Genomic DNA, 20,638 nt, shown 5'->3' with positions numbered 1-20,638 from the left:
CGAACGCCGAATGCCGCGATCTTTATCGTGGGAGGTGGTGACGAGGAGGTGCGCGGCTGCAGTCGCTTATCTGTTTTTCCCAGCCAGCGTCCGCTTCGGCGGACGCAGTTGTTGCGACGCGCGTCTTTTCTTTTCTTTCACTCTTTCTTTTTATCTTTTAACTCTCCTCTATCTGCAAGTGGCGGCGGTGGTGGCTCTGCTGGAGCCAGTTGGCAGGCCCGTGCAATTTCCTTTTCATCCTTCTCTCAGTCGCAACATCTTTATCGTGCTTTGATGGCGTGATAGCGTCGGGTAAGCGGAAGGCACTTTCCCTTGAGGAAAAGCTGGACGTACTAAACGCAGTCGACAGGCAGTCAGGGCGGCCTACGTGGAGCAGCGCGGCGAGCAGCCTACGAACATTTCAGTGCTTGACGCTGTGCACAACGTCGCTTCAGCGTGGACTGCAGTGAGCGCGTGAACTGCACAGCACTGCTGCATGCGGTGTGGCCGCACCGCAAAGCGACGCTGACAGCAATGCGGCCTTTGCTATTGAGAAACGCGTTGTTCTTTCCAGCGAGCGAAAGAAACTGCAATCCACCATTCTCGATTTTTTAAAGTCCTAGGGTCGATTTGCGGAAATAAATTGTTTCAAGTCAAAGCTGCACTGTTTTCATTAATTTTCGGTGCTTTCCTCACTGTTGCGTTTTCCCGGCTGTTACGTTTTTTTTTCCCGGTCCAGTGAAAAACGTATGAACAGGGTTCTACTGTATAGTAAATATTTTTTGACAAGAAACAGCTATAATAAAGAGTTAGGAGGTAAATGAATGCCAAAGACTATGAAATGTCACTTTTTAAAATGGCTTCACTGCCAAGCTCGAGAGGGCGAGGAGAAGCCGACTTTGTGAAAGCCTTGGGGCCATGAGACAAAAAAAAAAAAAAACTAAAGCTGGCTATGAATGTAGAAAGAAGGTGGCTGTTGCTGATAAAAGGAAGCTAGTAAAAGTGCAGGAAAGGAAAGGGCGAATGGTCACGCCCTTGGCTGTGTGTTGCACTGTATTGTCTAAATGATGCTGAGGCTGCAGAAGACAATTTCATCTTCAGGCAAAGTTTAGGTTTTTACGTGGTATCACTGGTGTTGTATTCACAGCGTGCAAATGTAGTACTTACACAAGATGTAAACAAAATCGAAAATGTAACAACATAAAATGTGATGATTGAGAATGAATAATTTTCTCATAAAGGGTCAATAAGAGCAGGCTGGGAGGTATTTGTGAGGGTTTCTTTTATATGTGAGCACTTTGTATTTGGTAAGTAGGCAGAGAGCATTCTCAGAGCTATGCCATCATCAACAACTGCTGTAGTAAAGACCCTGCCGATAAAGTAAAAATTTTTGCTTGTCTGGATGACTTTAAGTATAAAGGGGTTGTTCTGTACTGACAATTATAAGTTGACCCCCCAATTTGCAGCCCTGCTGCCTTAGCTCACCAATAAGGTTTTCAGAAGACAGAGTCATGCAGATTGGATTTTGATTGTGAAAACATTTATTTGGGGCCTGGAGTAGAACGCGCGCTCCGCACGGGCTTACGTCGTCCTCTGGGCGCGGTCGCGCGGCCTGGGTCCCCGCTCGCCGTTGCCAGCTCGCTGGGTCCCTGCTGGGCCAGCGCCTCGATGATGCAGAGAAACATTTATATTTGTCTACAAGGCGTCTCTTGCGACTCGTCGTCGCTTGTGAGAGTACAGTTGCATTCATTGCTATCTTGTGAGCTACTGCTGCTCCTGGTTGTCAGAAGTGGTGCCGAAATGCTTCACAGGGAAAATGGCACATGCATGCGCATATCAGCTCCGACATAGACGCATGCACATAGGCGCGTGACGTGTGCACCCAGGAAGTGCTCCAGGAGTCTAGGCCTCAGTGACTGTTGTCGTCAGGTGTGCCTTCTTTCGAGAGTTTCTTTCTGGAGATTTCTTTCTATAGATACTGTTGTTTGGCTCCGTTGAACATGCTTGATGGCCCACACTTCTTCATAGCGCGACCAACAGACCGTATATTGCCGCGCATAAGTCGACGTTTTTTTCTTTAAATGTCCTTCCAAAGTTGAGGGGGTCGACTTATAATTAGAGACGATGTATATGCGGAGTCTTAAAGTCGGCCTATATGCGGGGTCAAAAGTAATTTCGACCAAGTTGCAGATAATATCATGCGCCGTGCGCTCGTAATCCCATAATACTAGTAGTCAGACACGGTGCGAAAGTGGATCTGCTTAAAAAAACTTGAATTTAATTGAGATACGCACTAAAGGTTTGTTTTAATACGATAGCAACTTGTTATCGACAAACCGCGGGCGTTCCACAGAAAAACGGCCAAAGCCGGTCGGGCTGGCAATGTTTAATACAAATAGGCGGCTATAAATCCAATCCAAAACTAGACCACATGTGACCAGTCACAGGAGCCGAGAAGCATTTTAGCATGTTTTGCAACGTTGTTGTGTGCCTTTCGCCATTTCTGCACGTCGCACCACGTGCAACATCGTTTTCCACGAGCAGCATCTCGGCACCGCTTCCGACGACCAGCGGCAGCAGTGGCTCATAAGATGATGATCGCGACTGTGTCCTCACCAGCGATGACGAGTCAGAGATGTCTCGTGAACGAATAAATGTTTCTTTATGACTCAGCCTTCTGAAAAACTTTTTGGGCGAGCTAGGACCGCAGGGTGCAGCAGCGTCGACCTAAATTCGGAGTTTCACTTTTTTTTGCTCAAAGAGGCTGGCGAGCCGGGGGGTTGACTTATAATTGGCAATATACGGTACTTTTCGGGAATGCTGGTCCAAGCATCCGCGATCCAACTGCAGAGTTGGGCTCCCTCTGCCTCATCATCCAGTCCATGTAACAGCGTTTGACGTGGTGCCTGTGTTTTTGGCAGCTACAATCATTTTCCTTGTCAAAGCAGATGAGTACTGCTTCCTACAGCATAGGCGTCTCAACTAGGCATGTGCGAACAGTGGTTTTTTGTTCCAAAGGCAATATAGTAGTTTTCTTTGAATAATTTCTAAGTGATTATTTTGAATACTTCTGGCACACAAAAAAGGTTCAGTGGCACAATGGGCAGCACTCAAGGCCATTACATGAAAAAAAAAAAAAAGAGAGAGAGAGAGAATGCATTGAAGCTTTGTTGCATTCATTGAAGCTGTGTCGACCTTGTGCAAAAATGGCCACTGGAAAGTGGGGGAGCCAACCTACATGTGGTGCCGACATCTGTGTGGGTTGTGAGACCTATGTGTGGGGCTTCCAGGTGCTGCTCATAATGGCAATTGCATCACTGCACAGCTGTTGCTTTTAAGAGGTGACCCCATGATGACTAGCTGCTAGGCATACGTACCATGCGCCCAACATCAGGCATCAGAAAGGAGCACCTATCTCCATGTGTCTGGTGCTTGCTTCCCTTTGTGCTCGAGCTGTCGCGCTTGTTTCGCAAATTTCACGCGGAGAAGGGTGGAAGAGTGGCACGAGCGGGAGCACAGGCACGCAGCACGAAGTCAGGGCTTCGGTTGCGCATGTGCCGCGGTGCCATCCCGGCGGAGGTGCACTGAACTGAAACCACATGCAGCAAGAGTTCCAGAACCATTATTCACTCGAGACGAATACTTCGAGATTTCGAATGCCAAACATTCAGATCGAATCGAATATCAAATATTTTACTATTTGACCAAGTATTCAAAATTATTGAATACAGTGAAACTTCAGTTGAACAAACTTCGAGGGACCCCTGGAAAAAGTTTGTTGAAGTGAAAGTTCACTCAACTGAAATAAGTATGTCGGAGCTTGTTATCTCGCGCTAAAGGAAGAACAGGGTGTTCGAATGATATCAACCCATTTATTTGCAAGTTGATATTCACTACCTAGGTCCTTGTGAAGAATGCGGTAATCTTTTTCTGCACTTGTCCACTTAAGACTGCAGCGGTTGTGAACTGGGCCACTATGTCCAAGCCCTCGTGAACTTTCTCCGGCACAACAGTCTGCTGGGCAGCAAAGGTCTTTAGTTTTTCCAAGCACACCAATGCTTCTTTAGCTGAAATTTTTTCTTCAGTTGGTGCTCCTTCCGTAGATTCTTCTTCCTCCTCCTCCTCTTGTTCCTGAGGTAGTGCGCTTGCTACGATGTCTTCCGTAGTCAGCGTGGCACATGTCTCAACCTGGGAGTCACAGCAGGCATAGTCCTCAAAAGGCAGAGGGCTGTCTGTACCCAGTCTTTCGGACAATTCCTTCCAGTCACCAGGTTCAGTGCTCCCTTCATCGCTGTCATTTTCTTCCTCTTCAGGACTGGCATCAACAGCAGTCCAGTTTGCAGCATTTAAACCTGCTTTCTGCCAGCAGTTTACAATCGTTGTTGGCTTCACAGTCCACCATGCACCTGTGAGCATTTCAGCTGCCTGTCGCACATTAATTGGCTCAGGCTTCTGCATTCTGAGATTTATGAGAATGCGCTGCACAAGCCGATGCCTGTAGTGCACCTTCACATTTTTTATAATGCCAAGATCAAGAGGCTGCAAGATTGATGTGCAGTTGGGCGGGAGAAACTCGACTCGGATGTTGCTGAGACGAGTGTCAACTAAGTGGGCCGAGCAATTATCCAAAATTAACAAAATCATGCGATTCTTTTTCGCCATTTCATTGTTCACGCCCACTATCCACTTCGTAAACAGGTCGCGCGACATCCAGGCCTTTGAATTATGGGCGTAATCACAAGGCAGCGATGCAAGCCCTTTAAAGCACCTTGGGCGGGCGTATCGGCCGATGATTAAGGGCTTCAACTTGTGGGTGCCCGATGCGTTGCAGCAAAACAATGCTGTAATTCTCACTTTTGAGTGTTTCCCACCTTTGCACGCGTCGTCTTTGAAGCACATGGTTTTGTCCGGAAGCAGCTGGTAAAATACACCAGTCTCGTCGGCGTTGTATACGTCGTCCGGGCTGTAGGCGCTGATGACGTCGCGCAATTTTTCCTCACGCCACGAGCTTGCAGCAGCGGTATCCGCGCTCCTTGCTTCACCGGAGACCTGCTTCCAACCGATTCCGTAGCGCGCCCGAAAGCGATGCAGCCATCCACTGCTTGCTTCAAAGCCGGTAACACTGAAAAGCGCCGCGAATTCAACGGCCTTCTCTTGTATCATGGGTCCAGAAACCGGAATGTTCCTGGACCTTAAATCCTTGAGCCATGTGGCGACAGCCTCATCCACTTTGCTAAAATACCCAGCGCACAGTCGTTTGCGCGCGGGGCCGAGCTGCGCACTTTCCGATGCGGCCGCGATTGCTTGGCGCTGGCTCTTGATGGTAGACAGCGATGACGCTGGAATTCCAAAAGCTTTCGCAACGTCGACTTGACGCTGCCCGGAGTCCAGTCGACGTAAAACTTCTTGTTTTTCGTCAAGAGACAAGCGTTTTCTTTTGGCACTCATTATTAGCACGAAGCACGCGCAGCTTCTTCGTAGTAGGGCTAGTAGAGCTGAGGCTGTAGCTGCGGCTATGGCTTTGGCTGCTAATGGCTGTGGAGCCAATAAAATGTGCAAAGCCAGCTATGGCTTGTGCTGGCTACGAGCCTGTCTAGGTAGCCTATTTTGTTAAAGCATGGCCGCGCCGTTCTCGGAATAAAAATATGCAGTAAAAAGGGCGTGTTATACTCGTTGAAGCGATCAGTATGACCTTTGAGACGTATGTGGCGCCGCGGAATACGTTCATAAAACTGAAACACGCACTGCACTGAATTTCGTTAAACTGAAGGGCGTTTGCATTGGGTTCAATGGCGATTTGGCGGGGGATTTGAAAAAAGTTCGTACAACTGAATAGTTCGTTGAAGTGACGTTCGTTCAAGCGGTATTTTACTGTATTCATGCATCCATGCTCACGAGGCCAACGTGGTCATTGAAACAGTCAGCTGACGCCAGCGCTAGAGAGCGCCTCTTCTCGTTGAAATATACTTTATAGCGTGAAAAATTGCCTTGAATTGCAAGCAAGGAAAAATGAAGAGAACAGGAATCAAAGTATAAAAAAGGAGGCTATCACCACCACCAGCCTTACTAAGCCCACTGCAGGGCAAAGGCCTCTTCCACGTCTCTCTCCAATTAACCCTGTCCTGTACTAGCTGCAGCCACCGTGTCCCCGCAAACTTCTTAATCTCATCCGCCCACCTAACTCTCTGATGTCCCGTGCTACACTTGCCTTCCCTTGGAATCCAGCCTTCCAAGACCATTGGTTACCTTGGTGGACAGTTACAAAAGAAATAAAACAATTAACCATTTCATTTACTGGGGCAAGGTGGCACTTGTCACTGCCTCGATACAAAGGGGTTGCCAATATTTATCCATCTGTCTAGCAAAAGCACTGTGTAATAATGAGACCGGAACTTCGAATTTGGGCTGAAGATTGTCTGGATCCGCATATAATATAAGGAGGAAATTTGATATGCTTAATTCTGAAATACACAGGCTTTTACAGTAGGTTGTTGTGACGCAAGGTAGCAGATCCCACCGCTGCCACCAGTTGTTGCGGCTCGAGGTAGCGTGGCCAGTTGTTGCAACACCAAGGGGGCTCGTCCGGGATGAAGGAAACGGTCTGAACTTTACATGGTTGGCGATTACAAAAACAAGCAGATTTAATGGCAAGAAACCAAGACACTTATTTACATAAATTTACAAAGGAAGAACAAGGAATCAAAAGTTAAGAGTTCATAGCGTCGAGCGTCTGGATGAGCCTGTTAACCAAGGCTCAGAGCCACTGGATGGACCTATTACCGAAGGTCCAGAGCGTTCGTGCCCACTTTGGTCGCAGGTTATATAGCCCAAGACTCCGCCCCTGCACCAGGCGACATTCCATCGCGACACAAAAGATCGGCACCACACGTCACTGCCAACTAAGACACCTGCTTAGAGCCCGCACGTGGGAACTGGCGAGTCCGCAGTCCGCATTCCTATAGCATTGTGTCGTGTTGACGTCACAGCCGCAGCTGCGCAGGCTTCCTCTGATTCGTTCCGGGGTCTTTTTTTCAAGACCAGGGACACCCTTTCTTCTCCTGTCGTCGGTTGCTTCTCGAAGGGGAGGTCGTTTTCGCCGAGCCGAGTGTGGGAAAAGCCTCGTCGGTCACTTCCCAGAAAGTCACCCTTTTTCGTGAGGTCATCGTGGGGTCAAGTTGAAGTCAAACGACCCGTCAAAATTGCCGCTACGTTGAATCTCCCTCTGTTTCATCTCGGGTCTCAAGATGGGTCGTAACAAGGTCGACTACAACCTCACGTAGAGGTCGGCTCCGATTATAATTTCAGCCCCCCTTCCCCCCCCCCCTCTCTGTGAAATATCACTTTTTGAGGAAAAAAAGGAAAGAACCTCTACTTATCGGCAATATGTGGTAGCAGAGGTCAGTTGCATGGAATATGCTGAAGGGCAAAAAGTAGGAAACAATAAAAGATGGAGAGTGGATATGGAAGGAAAATGAAGGTGGTACATAAGCATGAGTCTGCACAGTGTATTTTTTGTTTGCAGAAATCACTGACGGCTGTTTTCCCGACGTTGTGGGACATGGCCTGTCACATGTGTTTGTGACAATTTCCTTTACAGCTGTCTATGAAGTGCAGCATTTGCGGACTTCAAAGATTACGAGCATTTTTCTTTGTTGCTTTGTTTTGTTACTGTTTTTCTAATCCTCTGTGCTTGGCTGCAACAGAATGTGCCAATGAAGCCCTGCGATGCTAGCTGCAATAGCTGCTGTCGTCAACATTTGTGCCACCGCAAACGCTCGGCCTTGGTGAGCCCGTGATGACGAGCGTCCTCCCTTTTCCTGGTGTTGGCGCAGGGTGAACTGCATCGTGGCTGTGTGCCTGCTCCAGGCGTGGATGATGTGGAACTTTGTCAACTTCCACCTGCAGCAGCGGAGGGAGCGTGCCGAAGCCCAGCAGAGCGCCAACCCAGCCGCCAAGAAGAAGGCGGCCGCCAACCGCAAGGACCGCAAGGCCAAGAAGGACGAATGTGAGCCCCTTCTTCCACTCATTTCCTGGGAAAAAGGCTGGGCCACTTTGGGTGCCGCTCCTCAAGTTGGAAGGCCCAAAGACAGTGCATCTGCTTCGCATACTTGTATATTGTCATCCGACCTGAGCAAAAGTTTGGCTTTTCAGCATTGATCCTTATGCATTTCTTATATCTGGATGTTCTCATGAATGTATACCATCATGGGCAAAAGTAACAGACCCCTCCCCCCCCCTCGAAGTTGTGGTCCGTGCCACTCTGCGTGGAGGCGCCACCTGACAAAAACTTCTGGTGTCGAGACCGGTGCAGTCTGGTTTTTTGTTTCGACACCAGAAGTGCTTTGTCAGCTGACGACTCTACGTAGAGTGGCACAAGACAGAACTTGGCTGGGGGGGGGTCTGTTACTTTCGCTCTCAGTGGTAGGTAAAAAGTTTTGCAGCCGTAGGTCCAGTATTTCTTTCTTTCGAGTTTTCTCCATGCTCTCTTACAGGCCTAGAGAAAGATGCAAAAATTTCTGGTAACATATACATTTGCCAACCAATTTTTCGGACTCAGTGGGACCCGGAAAATGGTCCCAATAATCGAACAGTTCGAAAAATCAAGGAACTTCAAAAAAATAACTTCTTTGCAAAAAACCAGTTTTCAAAATCTCGAAAATCGCTACTCTCCATGTTTCGCCTACAAGCGATAATATTAGATTGTTTCTGAGCCATGGTCATGCTTTCATCCTGTCGGCACCCTCTCACATCACGATACTAGATAGTGCAGCATGGTCGTGTCATGCTGCGAATGAATGCACTCGTCGCGCGAAGCAAGAACAGTCAGTTTGCATGGTGCAATGATGCTCTTGAAGACCGAGAGTTAACCCACAGGAAAATGTGAGCGGAAGTGAGCGCTTCGAAATGCGCTCCCCTTCCCCCACCGCTTTTGGGGGGAAGGGGAAGAGTTTGGTTGCGGCCCTTAAATGGATCTTTTTTTTTTTCATATTTCTTTTCGGAAAACAGGGTATGGCTCGTACACGGGTGCAGCCCTTACGCTCGTTTATATGGTACATATTAAAATCAAAATTTCAAATATAACCGTATAGTAAAGCAGGAGAAACTTTAAATCTACTTTGCCGCCGGGAGCAGAAATCTGATTTAGACAGATCAACCAACTTGGAAGGCTGTTCAGAACACCACTATTGTTGTGCAGTTCTTGAAAAGCTGATTACATTGGAGCACACTGAGTATTGACCGACTTGGGCCACTGAAGTGATAAGGGTTTTTTCAAAGATCTGTAAAATTCAAAAGTATAATGGATGCGGGTTCTGATGAGGATACTGTACACGTTTTGTCAAAAAATTGCTGGTGGCCATTAATCGCAAGGTGGTGCTGGTTTCTGTGTCGGCACTGTGCACTTGCTGATCAGATACAAATGCAGCATGGCATTTGGCATGTCATCTAGTCAAGTGCTGCTGCACAGGCGGACCAAGTGTGAATGAGTGCACCTTCATGCAGTCACATATCAGTGCTGCTGTCAAGGTTGTGTAAGGTGATAGAAGTCTGTCTCCTATCGCCACTGTGGTATCGCCACTGTGGTATCGCCACTGTGGTATCGCCACTGTGGTATCGCCACTGTGGTATCGCCACTGTGGTATCGCCACTGTGGTATCGCCACTGTGGTATCGCCACTGTGGTATCGCCACTGTGGTATCGCCACTGTGGTATCGCCAGTGTGGTATCGCCAGTGTGGTATCGCCAGTGTAATCTCCACTGTGGTATCGCCAGTGTAATCTCCACTGTGGTATCGCCAGCGTAATCTCCACTGTGGTATCGCCAGCGTAATCTCCACTGTGGTATCGCCAGCGTAATCTCCACTGTGGTATCGCCAGCGTAATCTCCACTGTGGTATCGCCAGCGTAATCTCCACTGTGGTATCGCCAGCGTAATCTCCACTGTGGTATCGCCAGCGTAATCTCCACTGTGGTATCGCCAGCGTAATCTCCACTGTGGTATCGCCAGCGTAATCTCCACTGTGATAGGAGACACAAGGCTCCGCAGGAAGGGTCGAATGGCAGCAGATTGGGCAGAGCTGCTGCATGAGTTCAAAAGTAATGCGTGTAAACTGTGCTCGCACAACATCTGCATTCACCGCCCTGCAGGTATCGGCCAAAATTTAGAAACCATCTTATTATGCCCAAAAAGAAAACATTCGACAGAAGTCTTATTATGCCGTATGGGACAAGAGCATGGTGCATGACAGAGCCAGTAGCTGGTCTTCTTCCATTTTGCTGGCCGTTTTGCTTCATTTCATGCCGACTGTGCGGCACTACCTACCTGTGATAGCTGTGTCTGGCATCTTTCTGACAGAATAGACATTTCTGGCAGAGTTGTGGCAAGCAGAGGACAATGTGTTCTTGCAGAATGTGTTTCACTGTGTGAATCCCTTCACCACATGCTTCGGTAATCTCAGTTGTGTAATCATAAGCTCATACTATTGACATGTCAGACTTGTTTGTTAAACTGAGTGCAAGGGGAAATTATTTGGTGGGCAGTTAATTTTCTTCTTTTCATGGCTGTGTTTTATGAAAGAGCGTTTAATTTGCAATTGTAACTGACCGTGTTAGTACTCATAACTATATTCTGATTCACTTTTTTATTTGTATTTTCTTTGCAACTGAACTATAAAATTGACACCTCCATTGCTGAAGCAAGCTTGCATGTGGTGTTTTGAGGCTAAACCCCCTTACTCTGTATTTTAATGCGGTAGTATTGTAGTCGGATACAACTCAAGGGCGATCTGCCGCGGTGGCTCAGTAGTTACGGTGCTCGGCTACGGTGCTCGGGATCGAACCTGCGTCTGCAGGTTCGATCCCGGCCGCGGGAGCGGAATTTTGATGAAGGCGAAATTCTAGAGGCCCGTGTGCTGTGCGATGTCAGTGCAGGTTAAAGAACCCCAGGTGGTCGATATTTCCAGAGCCCTCCACTATGGCGTCCCTCATTGCCTGAGTTGCTTCGGAACGTTAAACCCCAATAAACCAAACCAAACCAAATAACTCAAGGACGAAGCAGGAGGTGCCCCTCAGCAGAAGCCCTCCAGCCAATAGCGTCAACCGATTTTCATGACTGCGGTTAATTCAATTGAGCCATGGTCAATCCCTTTTCATCTGCCACCTCTGCGATGTCACCCTAGTACAGTCGATGACCAATTTTTCGGACTCTCTAGGTGCCGCGAAAACGACCAAAAAATCGGGCAGTCCGGAAAATCAGATTTTGCCAAAAAAATCAAGAACTTGTTGCCAACATGCTGAAGAAAGTGGCCAGTTGTATTGCACACGTTCTAAAGCTCCTCATGACTATATTTCGCCGCGCGACATGTGCGCGGACGACGGGCGGTGACCGCTTTCACGAGCTCGGCCTAGCTGCGCTGCCCTCGGCATGTCGCCGATGAGCGCAGGGTTGGGGCAAATCTAAACGAAAAAGCGAACAGGCCGCTGCGGGAACTGCGCTGCGCCCGCAGTACGATGGGCCCAGAATGAGAATGCGAAGAGGGCGAAGCAATAAGAACCGAGAAACGGCCGAACCAAGTGCTCCGTTGGCGTTGGCCTTCGTCAGTAGGCCTAGCGATGAGCCAAAATCGGCATCATATCCGGCGATATGTACTCTGCGTTGGCTTGCGTATAATGAGGCGTCTTGCCTGTCATCGAAACACCAGTTGTTTACGGTTTTGCAGTAGAAGAGTCAGGTTGCGGTGTGTTTTGCCGCCGGTATGCTGACCTTATTCTGAAATGCACCACCGTTTCCTCCCATGCTTGCCGTCTCCGTGAGGCCGTACGCCTCCCACGCGCTTCACTGCTACCCCTTTCCGTATTCAGGATGAAAGACTCGGCACAGATGAGTTCCATGAACTCAGACTACGGTTCAAGTTCGTGCGGCGGAAGATATTCAAGAACAGTACGATTCGAAACCACACGGGCACAGTGTGCTGACTCGTGCAGAATTTCAGCATCGCAAGTTAAGAGGCTCCCTTTAAGCTTGAGTTTCATTTTGTTTGGTATTGGCGGTGAGCGCGAACGAGGTCTGAAAAATCGAGCGGTCAGTTGCGGTGCGTTCCAAATTTCAGGCACTGTTACACATTGTGTCTATGGGCAGTGTTGCAGTGCCATGAAAAAGTCCGAATAATCAAGCATGCCCGGAAAATCGGGCGTCCGAATTTTCGGTGGTCGACTGTAGGTCCAAGAGGGTTAACCACAATGTCATGACAATCGGCCCATACCATTAGCTTCCTTCATTGTGAAAAATTCAACCGCTGGCAAAGACACAAAGGAAGGGAGGGGACAATGAATTTTCCACAGTGAACATGTACCAACTTTCTCAATTTTCTGCCATGTTGCAGTTAGCTTCCTTCCTTTGAGCAGTATTTTCCCCTTCCCTTGTTTGCTTAATTGCTTAGCGAGGGCCTCGGTTCTGGCAGCCTTGACGCCATAGGAAGCATAAGAGGGTTGTCACGCAGCTTCCACCCTCTCCGTTCGATGACGTTCTACGTCACACCTGCGGTAACTCAGGACGTTCTACGTCCGCCGTTATGGACGTGGGTGGCGCTGATGAACACTCTCAAGGTTAGGTTACTTGTAAACATAAATACCCCCAAAAGCAGAAGATTTGACAGCCGTCGCTGTAGCTCAGAGGTAGAGCACCGGACGCGTAATTTGGAGGTCGTGGGTTCGGATCCCACCGGCGGCATGTGGTTGTTTTTTCTTCTGCTTTTCTAATCAATTAGCTTTAAGCGATGACATATTCAGTAATATTCTAAATTGATCAACAGCACAAAATAAATAAATTAATGTAAAAAAAATCCCCTGTGCCCCTTGGTTTCTGTGGCTGTTGGCTTCTGTCATGAATATAGTAGGATCATTTTGGGCAAAACCCTGTGTTGTTGCGGGAGGAGGGGAAAGAAAAACTGAAAAAAATTAGGGGCAGTGACTGTCTTGCTTCTTGTGGGACACCTCAACAGCACTGTGAGGGAAGGTATGAAGGAGAGGATGAAAGGTCTAAGAAAGCGTGGAAAGGGAAGGCACAGTCTCTCACTTCAGTGGGAGCACCACAACCCAGGGGAGAGGATGAGAAGGAAAGGCACTGTGGCTGCCTGTTTCCAGACGGACACCTCATCCTGCCATGGAGGAAGGGATGGAGGAGGTAGTGGAGATCAGTTTTGAGGAAAGGAAAGGTGCAGTGACTGTCTCACCACTTGGTGGCACCTCCACCCCACTAAGACACCTTGAGGGAAGGGATGATGGGGGGGAATGAATGCCCATGGAGAGGAAAGGCTCAGTTTCTCCCCTCTGGACATCTAAATGTGAAGGAAGAGTGAAAAGGGAAGGCATGGTTGATGATTGAAATGACACAAAGCGATGTTCCTGATGAATTTAACTGTCACTTTCGCGAGTGAATTCAATTCGTCAACCCAAATGCGTCGCATAAATGGAGTCTCAGTGCAAGTGCATACCCCTCTGCATCAATTGCGGTGATCACCTACGAGTTTCTTGTTTTCCTTAGATGTGCTCATGTTGTTGTAGTAACGCTTGCACATTAACCGACTGCAGTCTTTGTGCGAGGGAGACTATGGTGGACAAGCTTGTAGTGTTCCCTTAGCACTTGCAAGGTGTATTTGTGTAGCCTGAAATAATTGGCTCATTCGCTTCTTTCCAATGCATATAGTTAGTGGGTGTGGTATTGAGGATTGGGCATTTTATAATGAGTTTTTTTTTTTGTTGTGAAATGTTAAGTCTACAGTTGTTAGAAAACATAAAATGGCCTTTGTAGATTCTATAACAGGTTGTGCACATTGGCTTTTACTTTTACTTGTCTCTATTTTTTATTTTCATTACTGTTTTTTGTTTTCGTTGCAGAAAAATTTACCAAATTGTGTAGAATTCTCGAAACACACTTGATGTTGCCGAGGTAAGCCATGGCTCTTTTTTTTTTCGTCTGCAAACAAAACTTCCAACTTGTTGGTCCTGTGCATCTGTTGCTCTGCTACTAACTTCTGCACAATCCTTGGGCTGGAGAACTTCATGGGAGAGATCAGCGGTGATGGCCAGTTGTGTGTGTGTCTTATAGCGTTGGTGAACTTTGCATGAGGTGTTGCGGAAGGCTGCATCCGGTGATGGAGAAACTGTGGAGGAGACATTGAAAACAAATGCATTTGTCTTTCGTGTTCAACTCTCGCACAAAGACTGCATCTCAAAATGACCTCCGGCAATATGCGCCGGGACACTGATTGCTTGGTTAGTCTTCCAGAAGCGCTCACTTGGTGTTTAGGAAAAAACAAATAACTAGGGACCATTTTTGGCCTGAAAGTGGGTTTTTGTTGCATTAGCAACACTGCGCCAGGTTTTCGCCTCATCGCATAGCCGGTGGCCGATAGGCACGTATGGCCTTGAACAGCTGTTGCCTAGCAACTGTTTCAGTCGAGCTCCGCCAGGTGGCGTCGCCGCTGACGCGCGTGTAGTCGCTCGCCCCCACCAGATGCGTGCTCTCCGCCAAAGTAAAGGGCGAGGAGGTGGCGCTTCGCAGGGATATACGCGCGCTTCGCCTCGGTGGAATCTTGTCGTTATGGGGAGCGCTAAAGAGAAGCAACGGCGACAGGACCAGGCTAGAAAGAGACAATGCGCTCGAGAGACAGCAGAAGAACGCGCTGCACGACTCGAAAAGCGTCGCAGCTAACGCAACTGACCAGTGAGCGGAGCGGACAGTAAACCCACTCTGCTAAAACGCTCTAATTATATAGGCGTCACTCAAGGGCTCCAACGTCTCCATACTGCTTTCCACGTAGCTCGCGGCACCAACAAAAGGCAAGACTGCAATGGCTGAACTGCATTGTGTACACTACGTGATCGCGACCCAGCGACCACAGCACAACGAAAACCTGCAACGGCTTGCACCAGAGCATCAGCGGTGCGGGCATGGGTGTGGGCATGGAGGAAGGGAAAAAACTCAGGAGAGGCAGTTACGTCCCATTTTTTGACGCGGGCTCCCCCCTCCTCCCTCCCTTGTTTGGCCACCGTCTCAGCGCGCTTGCGCATGCGAAGCAGGCATTGCAGCAGGCGGTGCTGCTGCACCCAGTGTTACTAATTGGCTGCACTGTTGGCCGAAAACTCCCAGTAGTCCTTGTGAAAGCGCGTGAGTTCCGACACACATTTTTGTGTGCAGCCCGCCGGATAGTGAGGGCCTGTCCTGAGTTTTCCTTCCTCCATGGGTGCGGGTGAGTGCTCCGGCCATAGCTCTGGCAGTGAAAACCTGCTGAGGCATGCACCGGAGCGTGGTCTCCACCAGCCTCATGCGCTCGGATTTTTTTCTTTTCCCTTGTTTTACGTATCCAGTAAATTTTCAGCGCATTGCACTCGCTATGGGCCAACTTCTATCTACAAGGAGCATTGTCAGCCAGGGGCTCCTAGTTCAGATTAACCGTTTTTCTGGATGCGGACTTGTTTGAATTATCGGGAGTTTTCCACCATTTTAAATACACAGCTGCGCCCGGACCTGGCCGTCAATTGAAATTAACAGAGTTCGAATTACTCTATACAAAAAACAGAGAAGAGTGTCAGATGCTCTGACAGGCAAGATGGTTTGCATCCCGCTCCTTTAGGTGGCACTACTGCATGTGTCCCATCAGCAACTCTTTGATCAAGGCTATCCGGTTTGAGGCTAAGGCAGCTCTGAGCCAGAAGGAAGGGAAAGGGGCAGTGCAGCGGGCGCTTACTTACGGCGCACTCATGTGCTTCCTCATTTCGTCTCCTTTTGCAGCCACCAAGCGGGCAGCGGACGAGGATGTCAGTGAACTGCCAGAGGTGGACCAGAATGCCAAGAAGGAGCTCCGTTCTCGTCACCTCGCTAGCCCCAAGGCGAAGAGGAGCTAATGACTTGCACCTCATCTCTCTCTCTCTCTCTCTTTCCTGTATTTTCTGCCAACGTTCCCGTCCTCTCATTCTCTCACTTTCTTTTCTGTCGTCTCGCTACAGTTCTCTCTTAAATGACCCTGCCACAAAAACTCTACTGTGTCGCATGTTGCAGTCGCCTGTATTCAGAGAATACGTGTGACCACGCTATGCGCAGGTTGTCCTCAAGCGTGCCCCCACATCTCGGCTCAAAGCCAGAGGTGTGGTGTGTCCACCACTGACGCTCCCCTGTGCCACTTTTGGGGTGTAGTCAGTGAAGCACAAGCGAAACGCAGAAAAATGTTTCTTGGCAGCGGGAAACTACTTTAACATGATTGAGCCAAGCTGTATTTTTAACAGCAACAAACATGAGCCACCACAGAGTGTTTGGCTTGCACCGTGTCTGCCTGACCGAATCGTGCTAAGTTAGTCTGGACCAACTTTTTTTTGCGTGCCATGCCAGGAATGGAACAGCAGAAGCTGGTACCAACAAGTGTAATCTTGTGCTTTTTGAACATTGAGCGCAAGAAGTGATGGCCGAGCCTCTGTCAGTTGTGAATTGAAAACTTCTCTCTTTCCTTCGTCCTTTTCATTTCGCCTTAGAAGGACCATGCACTGTGTCGAATGAGCTCCTCATCTGGTCTTTGTTTTTTAACACAGGGAACGCATTTTTTGTACCAGTAACGCTGCTCCTCTGTTTTGCAACCCGTGTCTTTTTTTTGCATTCCTTCTTGGTCTCCTGTATATTACATTTTTTTTTTATGAAACCTGCTGATGTATTACTGTGCCACGTTCATACTGTAGCTCATCTGCTCGAAGTGAACGTACCGCCTACATACTCCCCAAAGCAGGAGTGATGACACTGTCTTTTTGTAATAAAATTGTCTTTATTTCTTTTTTTTAGAAAACATGTTTTCAATGTCTCTTCACATGCCAGACTGGCACAGCATTCTGTGAAATGCTGGAGTAAAATCCATTTACATGTGGAATTCTTTTTGGTCAGACCACTGACATGTCACCGCTACCTCCTTTCAGCTGCAACGGTTAGTTGACTTATGTGTATGTACTCAGTGTATGGGTTGCAGCATGTGTACTTGGCACAGCTTACCATATTCACACATGCTTGACAATTAAACCAATGTAACATGGAAAGATCTTAAATGAGTACTGAAAAAATAACAAACCAGCAACTGTGTGCATTGCAACCCTAGTCAGTCTTAATAGTTACTCTCACAAAACTCCGGAGGCCTAATGATTAGTATGATCACCTGTGTACAGTCAAGCTCACTTGTATTATGAGAGGAATTTTAATGAGAGGAAAAGGTGGAGAGGTCGGCAGGTGGTAACATGGCCCTGGCCTGCTACTCCACACAGGAGAAAAGAAAGGGGAGGAAAGGGAAAGTGCGAATGAAGGTTGATGACAGACAGAGAGAGAAAAACTTTATTATGGCAAGTGTGTTTAGACCCCCCTTGGGTCCCTGGACCACCGCACGGTCCCACTCTACGTCGGAACGTTCATGTGGTGTATGTTCATGGCGTCGGCGCACCGCAGCAAGCTGCGATGGCGGGTCCAGAGACGAGAGCGCGACCTCCCAGTCCTCCCAACTTGATAACACTGGTTGTCCCTGCGGGGGAGGATCAGCAGGACAGCCGAAAAGGATGTGGGAGAGTGTGGCGTGAGGGTCGCCGCACAGGGTGCATGCAGGGGAGGTGCCACAGTAGTGCGATAGCAGCTGAGGGGATGAGAGAGAGCGGGTCTGGAGGCGTCTCCAGAGGATCTGCTGGGAATGGGTAAGGGAGGGGTGTGGAGGAGGGTAAGTCCGACGGTCCAAACGGGGCATTTGCGTGAGCTCTGCAAAGGTGTGCGCCCGTTCTCTCGAGAAACCTGGACCAAGGCCGTCCTGAGCCCGGCAAATCAAACCTCGGGCCAATTTATCGGCAGCCTCGTTTCCTGGATTCCCAGAGTGAGCCGGCACCCACTGGAGCTCTACCCTGCGTGGTAAGTTTTTGGTGGGGGTGTTCAACAACTCCCAAGCAGGGGCGTGAATCCTGCCTCTCGCGAAGTTGAACAGAGCCGTTTTGGAATCGCTAAAGATGTAGTTTGCATTGGAATGTATAAGGGCTAGGGCGATGGCAGTTTCCTCTGCCTCCTCAGGCGTACAGCCCGAGGGAAGGCGGTGTGTGAGGGGCTGTGCTAGGGTTGGATTGTAACCAACAGCTACAGCTTCATGAGTTGTGCACGCGGCGTCTACCCAAATGGCGTCCTGGGCTTGTCCATAATACTTGTGTAGGGCCTTAGCGCAAGCCATGCGGCGAGGAATGTGGTACTGGGGATGAATGTTCCGGGGAAGGGGTTTCACAACGAGGGGGTATGAATGTGTCGAGGAATAGCTATAAGGGATGTCTGATTAGCGGGAATGTTGATGCGAAGGGAAGCGAGGATATGCCTGCCAGTTGCGCTCGCGGCAAGTCTCAGATACTGTGTCTGGAGGTGCGCGTCTACTAGTTCCTGAAAGGTGTTATGCATGCCTAGTTCAAGGAGCTTGGCTGTGCTAGTGTTGCGGGGTAAGTTTAAGGCTGCCTTGGTTGCTAGACGAATCATGGCGTTCACTCGCTCTGTTTCCATGCGGTTGAGCTTAAAGGGACCATGAAAAGAATTAAAATCCGCTTGTAAATGTTAGAAGTGATGCTCAGAAGCATTGACACCAAGTATGAGTCTTCGGAACTGAGCCGGCAATTTATTATGAATTTTTAAAAATTGTGTTTTTTAAAATTCGCGGGCCGCTTGGTGTCTTCGTAGGGAGCAATTCTGAAACCAAAATCGGGAAAACAGACGTCACTAGTCCCATGACGTCGGCAGGCCACCACACGCTGTCATTCGCTAGAGCCGCGGCAGCTTCGACGTCACGGGCACAGTTCCGGTAGCGGTGAAAATCGTCTGCTCGAGCTGCCGCGCGACCCCCTCGGGCAAGCGCGAGCGAGGGCATTGCCTTCGCGCATATGGTTTTAATTTACCTCTGCCGCCTCTTTCTGTCGCAAGTTCGGGAGCCACTCGCAGTGCCTTTTTCGACCGCCCAAGATGAATACGCCTTGCTGTGTCGTCGGCTGCAAACCCAGTGACTGGCGAGGTGTTGAACTCGGGCATGTTATTCCTAGAGACGTTCCTGAGCGAGCAGCCTGGATGGAACGCATCGGACTGCCAGCGTCGCACGCCCGCCGAAGACTCCGCGTTTGCGGTCGACACTTCGCACCTGCCGCTTACTACTATAACCCAGCGCTCGTTCGACAGTCAGGCATGAATGTCAAGCACCTGAAACTTCGACCGAAGTCGCTGCCGACACTGTTTCTTACCGCCGGGAAAGTTAGTTTCCAGCTAAAAGCGATCGGTATGAACGTTTACACGATATGATCTGCGATGGAAGACAATTTTATCTACGAGAACTTAAAAAAAGGTGCCGCATTTACTTAGGGCACAGGACGAATTCGAAGCGTTAGCTGTCGCGGAGGGCCTTGGCCTGACGGCTACGTACTGCTGCGGTTCACATTCGGCTGCTGCTTCGACATGCAGACTCGGTCCCGACCTTCTTTCACTCTCCCGTCCGCTTTACGACCGTAATACCGTATGTTCCTTGTGTTCTAAGTCGGGCGGCGCGATTTTTCGATCCCGCAGCCGGGTGTCCAACATCATTCGACAGCTAGGCTCAGTATATGCACGGTGTTTCACGCCAAGACTTGGCAGCATCGGTGTGACGGCCGAACCAGCGCACAAAAAAATAAAACATTGTGTGAGCCGGGAACAGGTCCGGGTCCATTCTGCCAACTAGCAAAGAAACCCGACGCGCGCCGCAATCCAAGAAAGCGCCGAGACCGGAGAGACGCTGCCGACTCACGCTGCTCCTCGAGAGTGCGACAACCGGAAGTTGTAAACCGAACGTCAGCGAATGACGTTTTCATGGGCGGAGCCCAGTCCCGGAGCTGTTTTCTTTATTTTTTTATGGTGCCCCGCGCGTACGAGTTGAGGGGGGAGAGGAGGAGGGTGATTTTTAATCGCCTATAACTTCGTTGTTATTGATGTTAGCTCAAAAATTCTTGCGCTGGAGTGACGAGTGATGGATTGCCTATCATTACGTAATCTCAATTAATTTGTTTCATAGTCCCTTTAAGATATGGGGTGGTGTATAAAATGCGGCTAAGTGTAAAAGCATGCACTCCTTTCATGCTGTCCGCTTCGTCTAAACCTTTGTGCAGGGAGGATACGCGGCGTAGAAGTTGCAACACAGATTGCGTGGAGGCCTTGAGTGTTTTAAGGGTATGATCATTGCGTCCTGAATCCTGCAAGTAAAGGTCAAGGATACGGAGGGTGGGGGTGACGGGGATAGGGGTTCCTTGTAAAGCGATTTGAATGGGCGAGTTAGCTGCAGATTTCGGTCTTATGAGAAGCGCGGATTTAGAGGGGGAGCATTCGAGCCCAATAGATGACGCATGAGCGGAGATGGTGTCAGCTGCTAATTGAAGAGTTTCCTCAATTTCTCCATCAGATCCATGAGTGGTCCATGCGGTAATATCATCAGCGGACAAGGTATATGCCTTAGGTGTGGGATGAGAGCGAGTTTATGAGCTAGGGGGATGAGAGCAATATTAAAGAGAAGAGGGGAGAGGACCGCACCTTGGGGGGTTCCAAGTTCGCCGAGTGTATAAGGTGGTGTGCTCAGCTCTGCTATGTGCAGGGAGGCAGTGCG

At 49.1% G+C, this 20,638-nt stretch overlaps 2 protein-coding genes across 4 annotated transcripts in view; one reads left to right on the top strand and one right to left on the bottom strand.

Annotated features, from left to right (window-relative positions):
* Positions 1-16,807, top strand: part of TRAM (translocating chain-associated membrane protein 1) — a 34,643-nt gene extending 17,836 nt beyond the window's left edge. For 2 of the 3 annotated variants that reach the window (XM_089558671.1, XM_089558680.1), the window contains exons 10-11: positions 7,812-7,984; positions 15,769-16,807. In XM_089558671.1, the coding sequence (XP_089414797.1) occupies positions 7,812-7,984; positions 15,769-15,881 (286 nt within the window). In that variant the 3' untranslated portion in view covers positions 15,882-16,807. Of the gene's footprint in view, positions 1-7,811; positions 7,985-13,871; positions 13,924-15,768 lie in introns of all 3 variants that reach the window. The other variant, XR_016285308.1, reaches the window with a different exon arrangement.
* Positions 1-20,638, bottom strand: part of pps (protein partner of snf) — a 150,772-nt gene that overhangs the window by 116,290 nt on the left and 13,844 nt on the right. The window lies entirely within an intron of this gene.

This window comes from Amblyomma mixtum, chromosome 1, assembly GCF_055824585.1.
Source record: "Amblyomma mixtum isolate Tamu chromosome 1, ASM5582458v1, whole genome shotgun sequence".
NCBI lineage: Eukaryota > Metazoa > Arthropoda > Arachnida > Ixodida > Ixodidae > Amblyomma > Amblyomma mixtum.
This window is presented reverse-complemented; position numbering and strand designations above follow the sequence as displayed.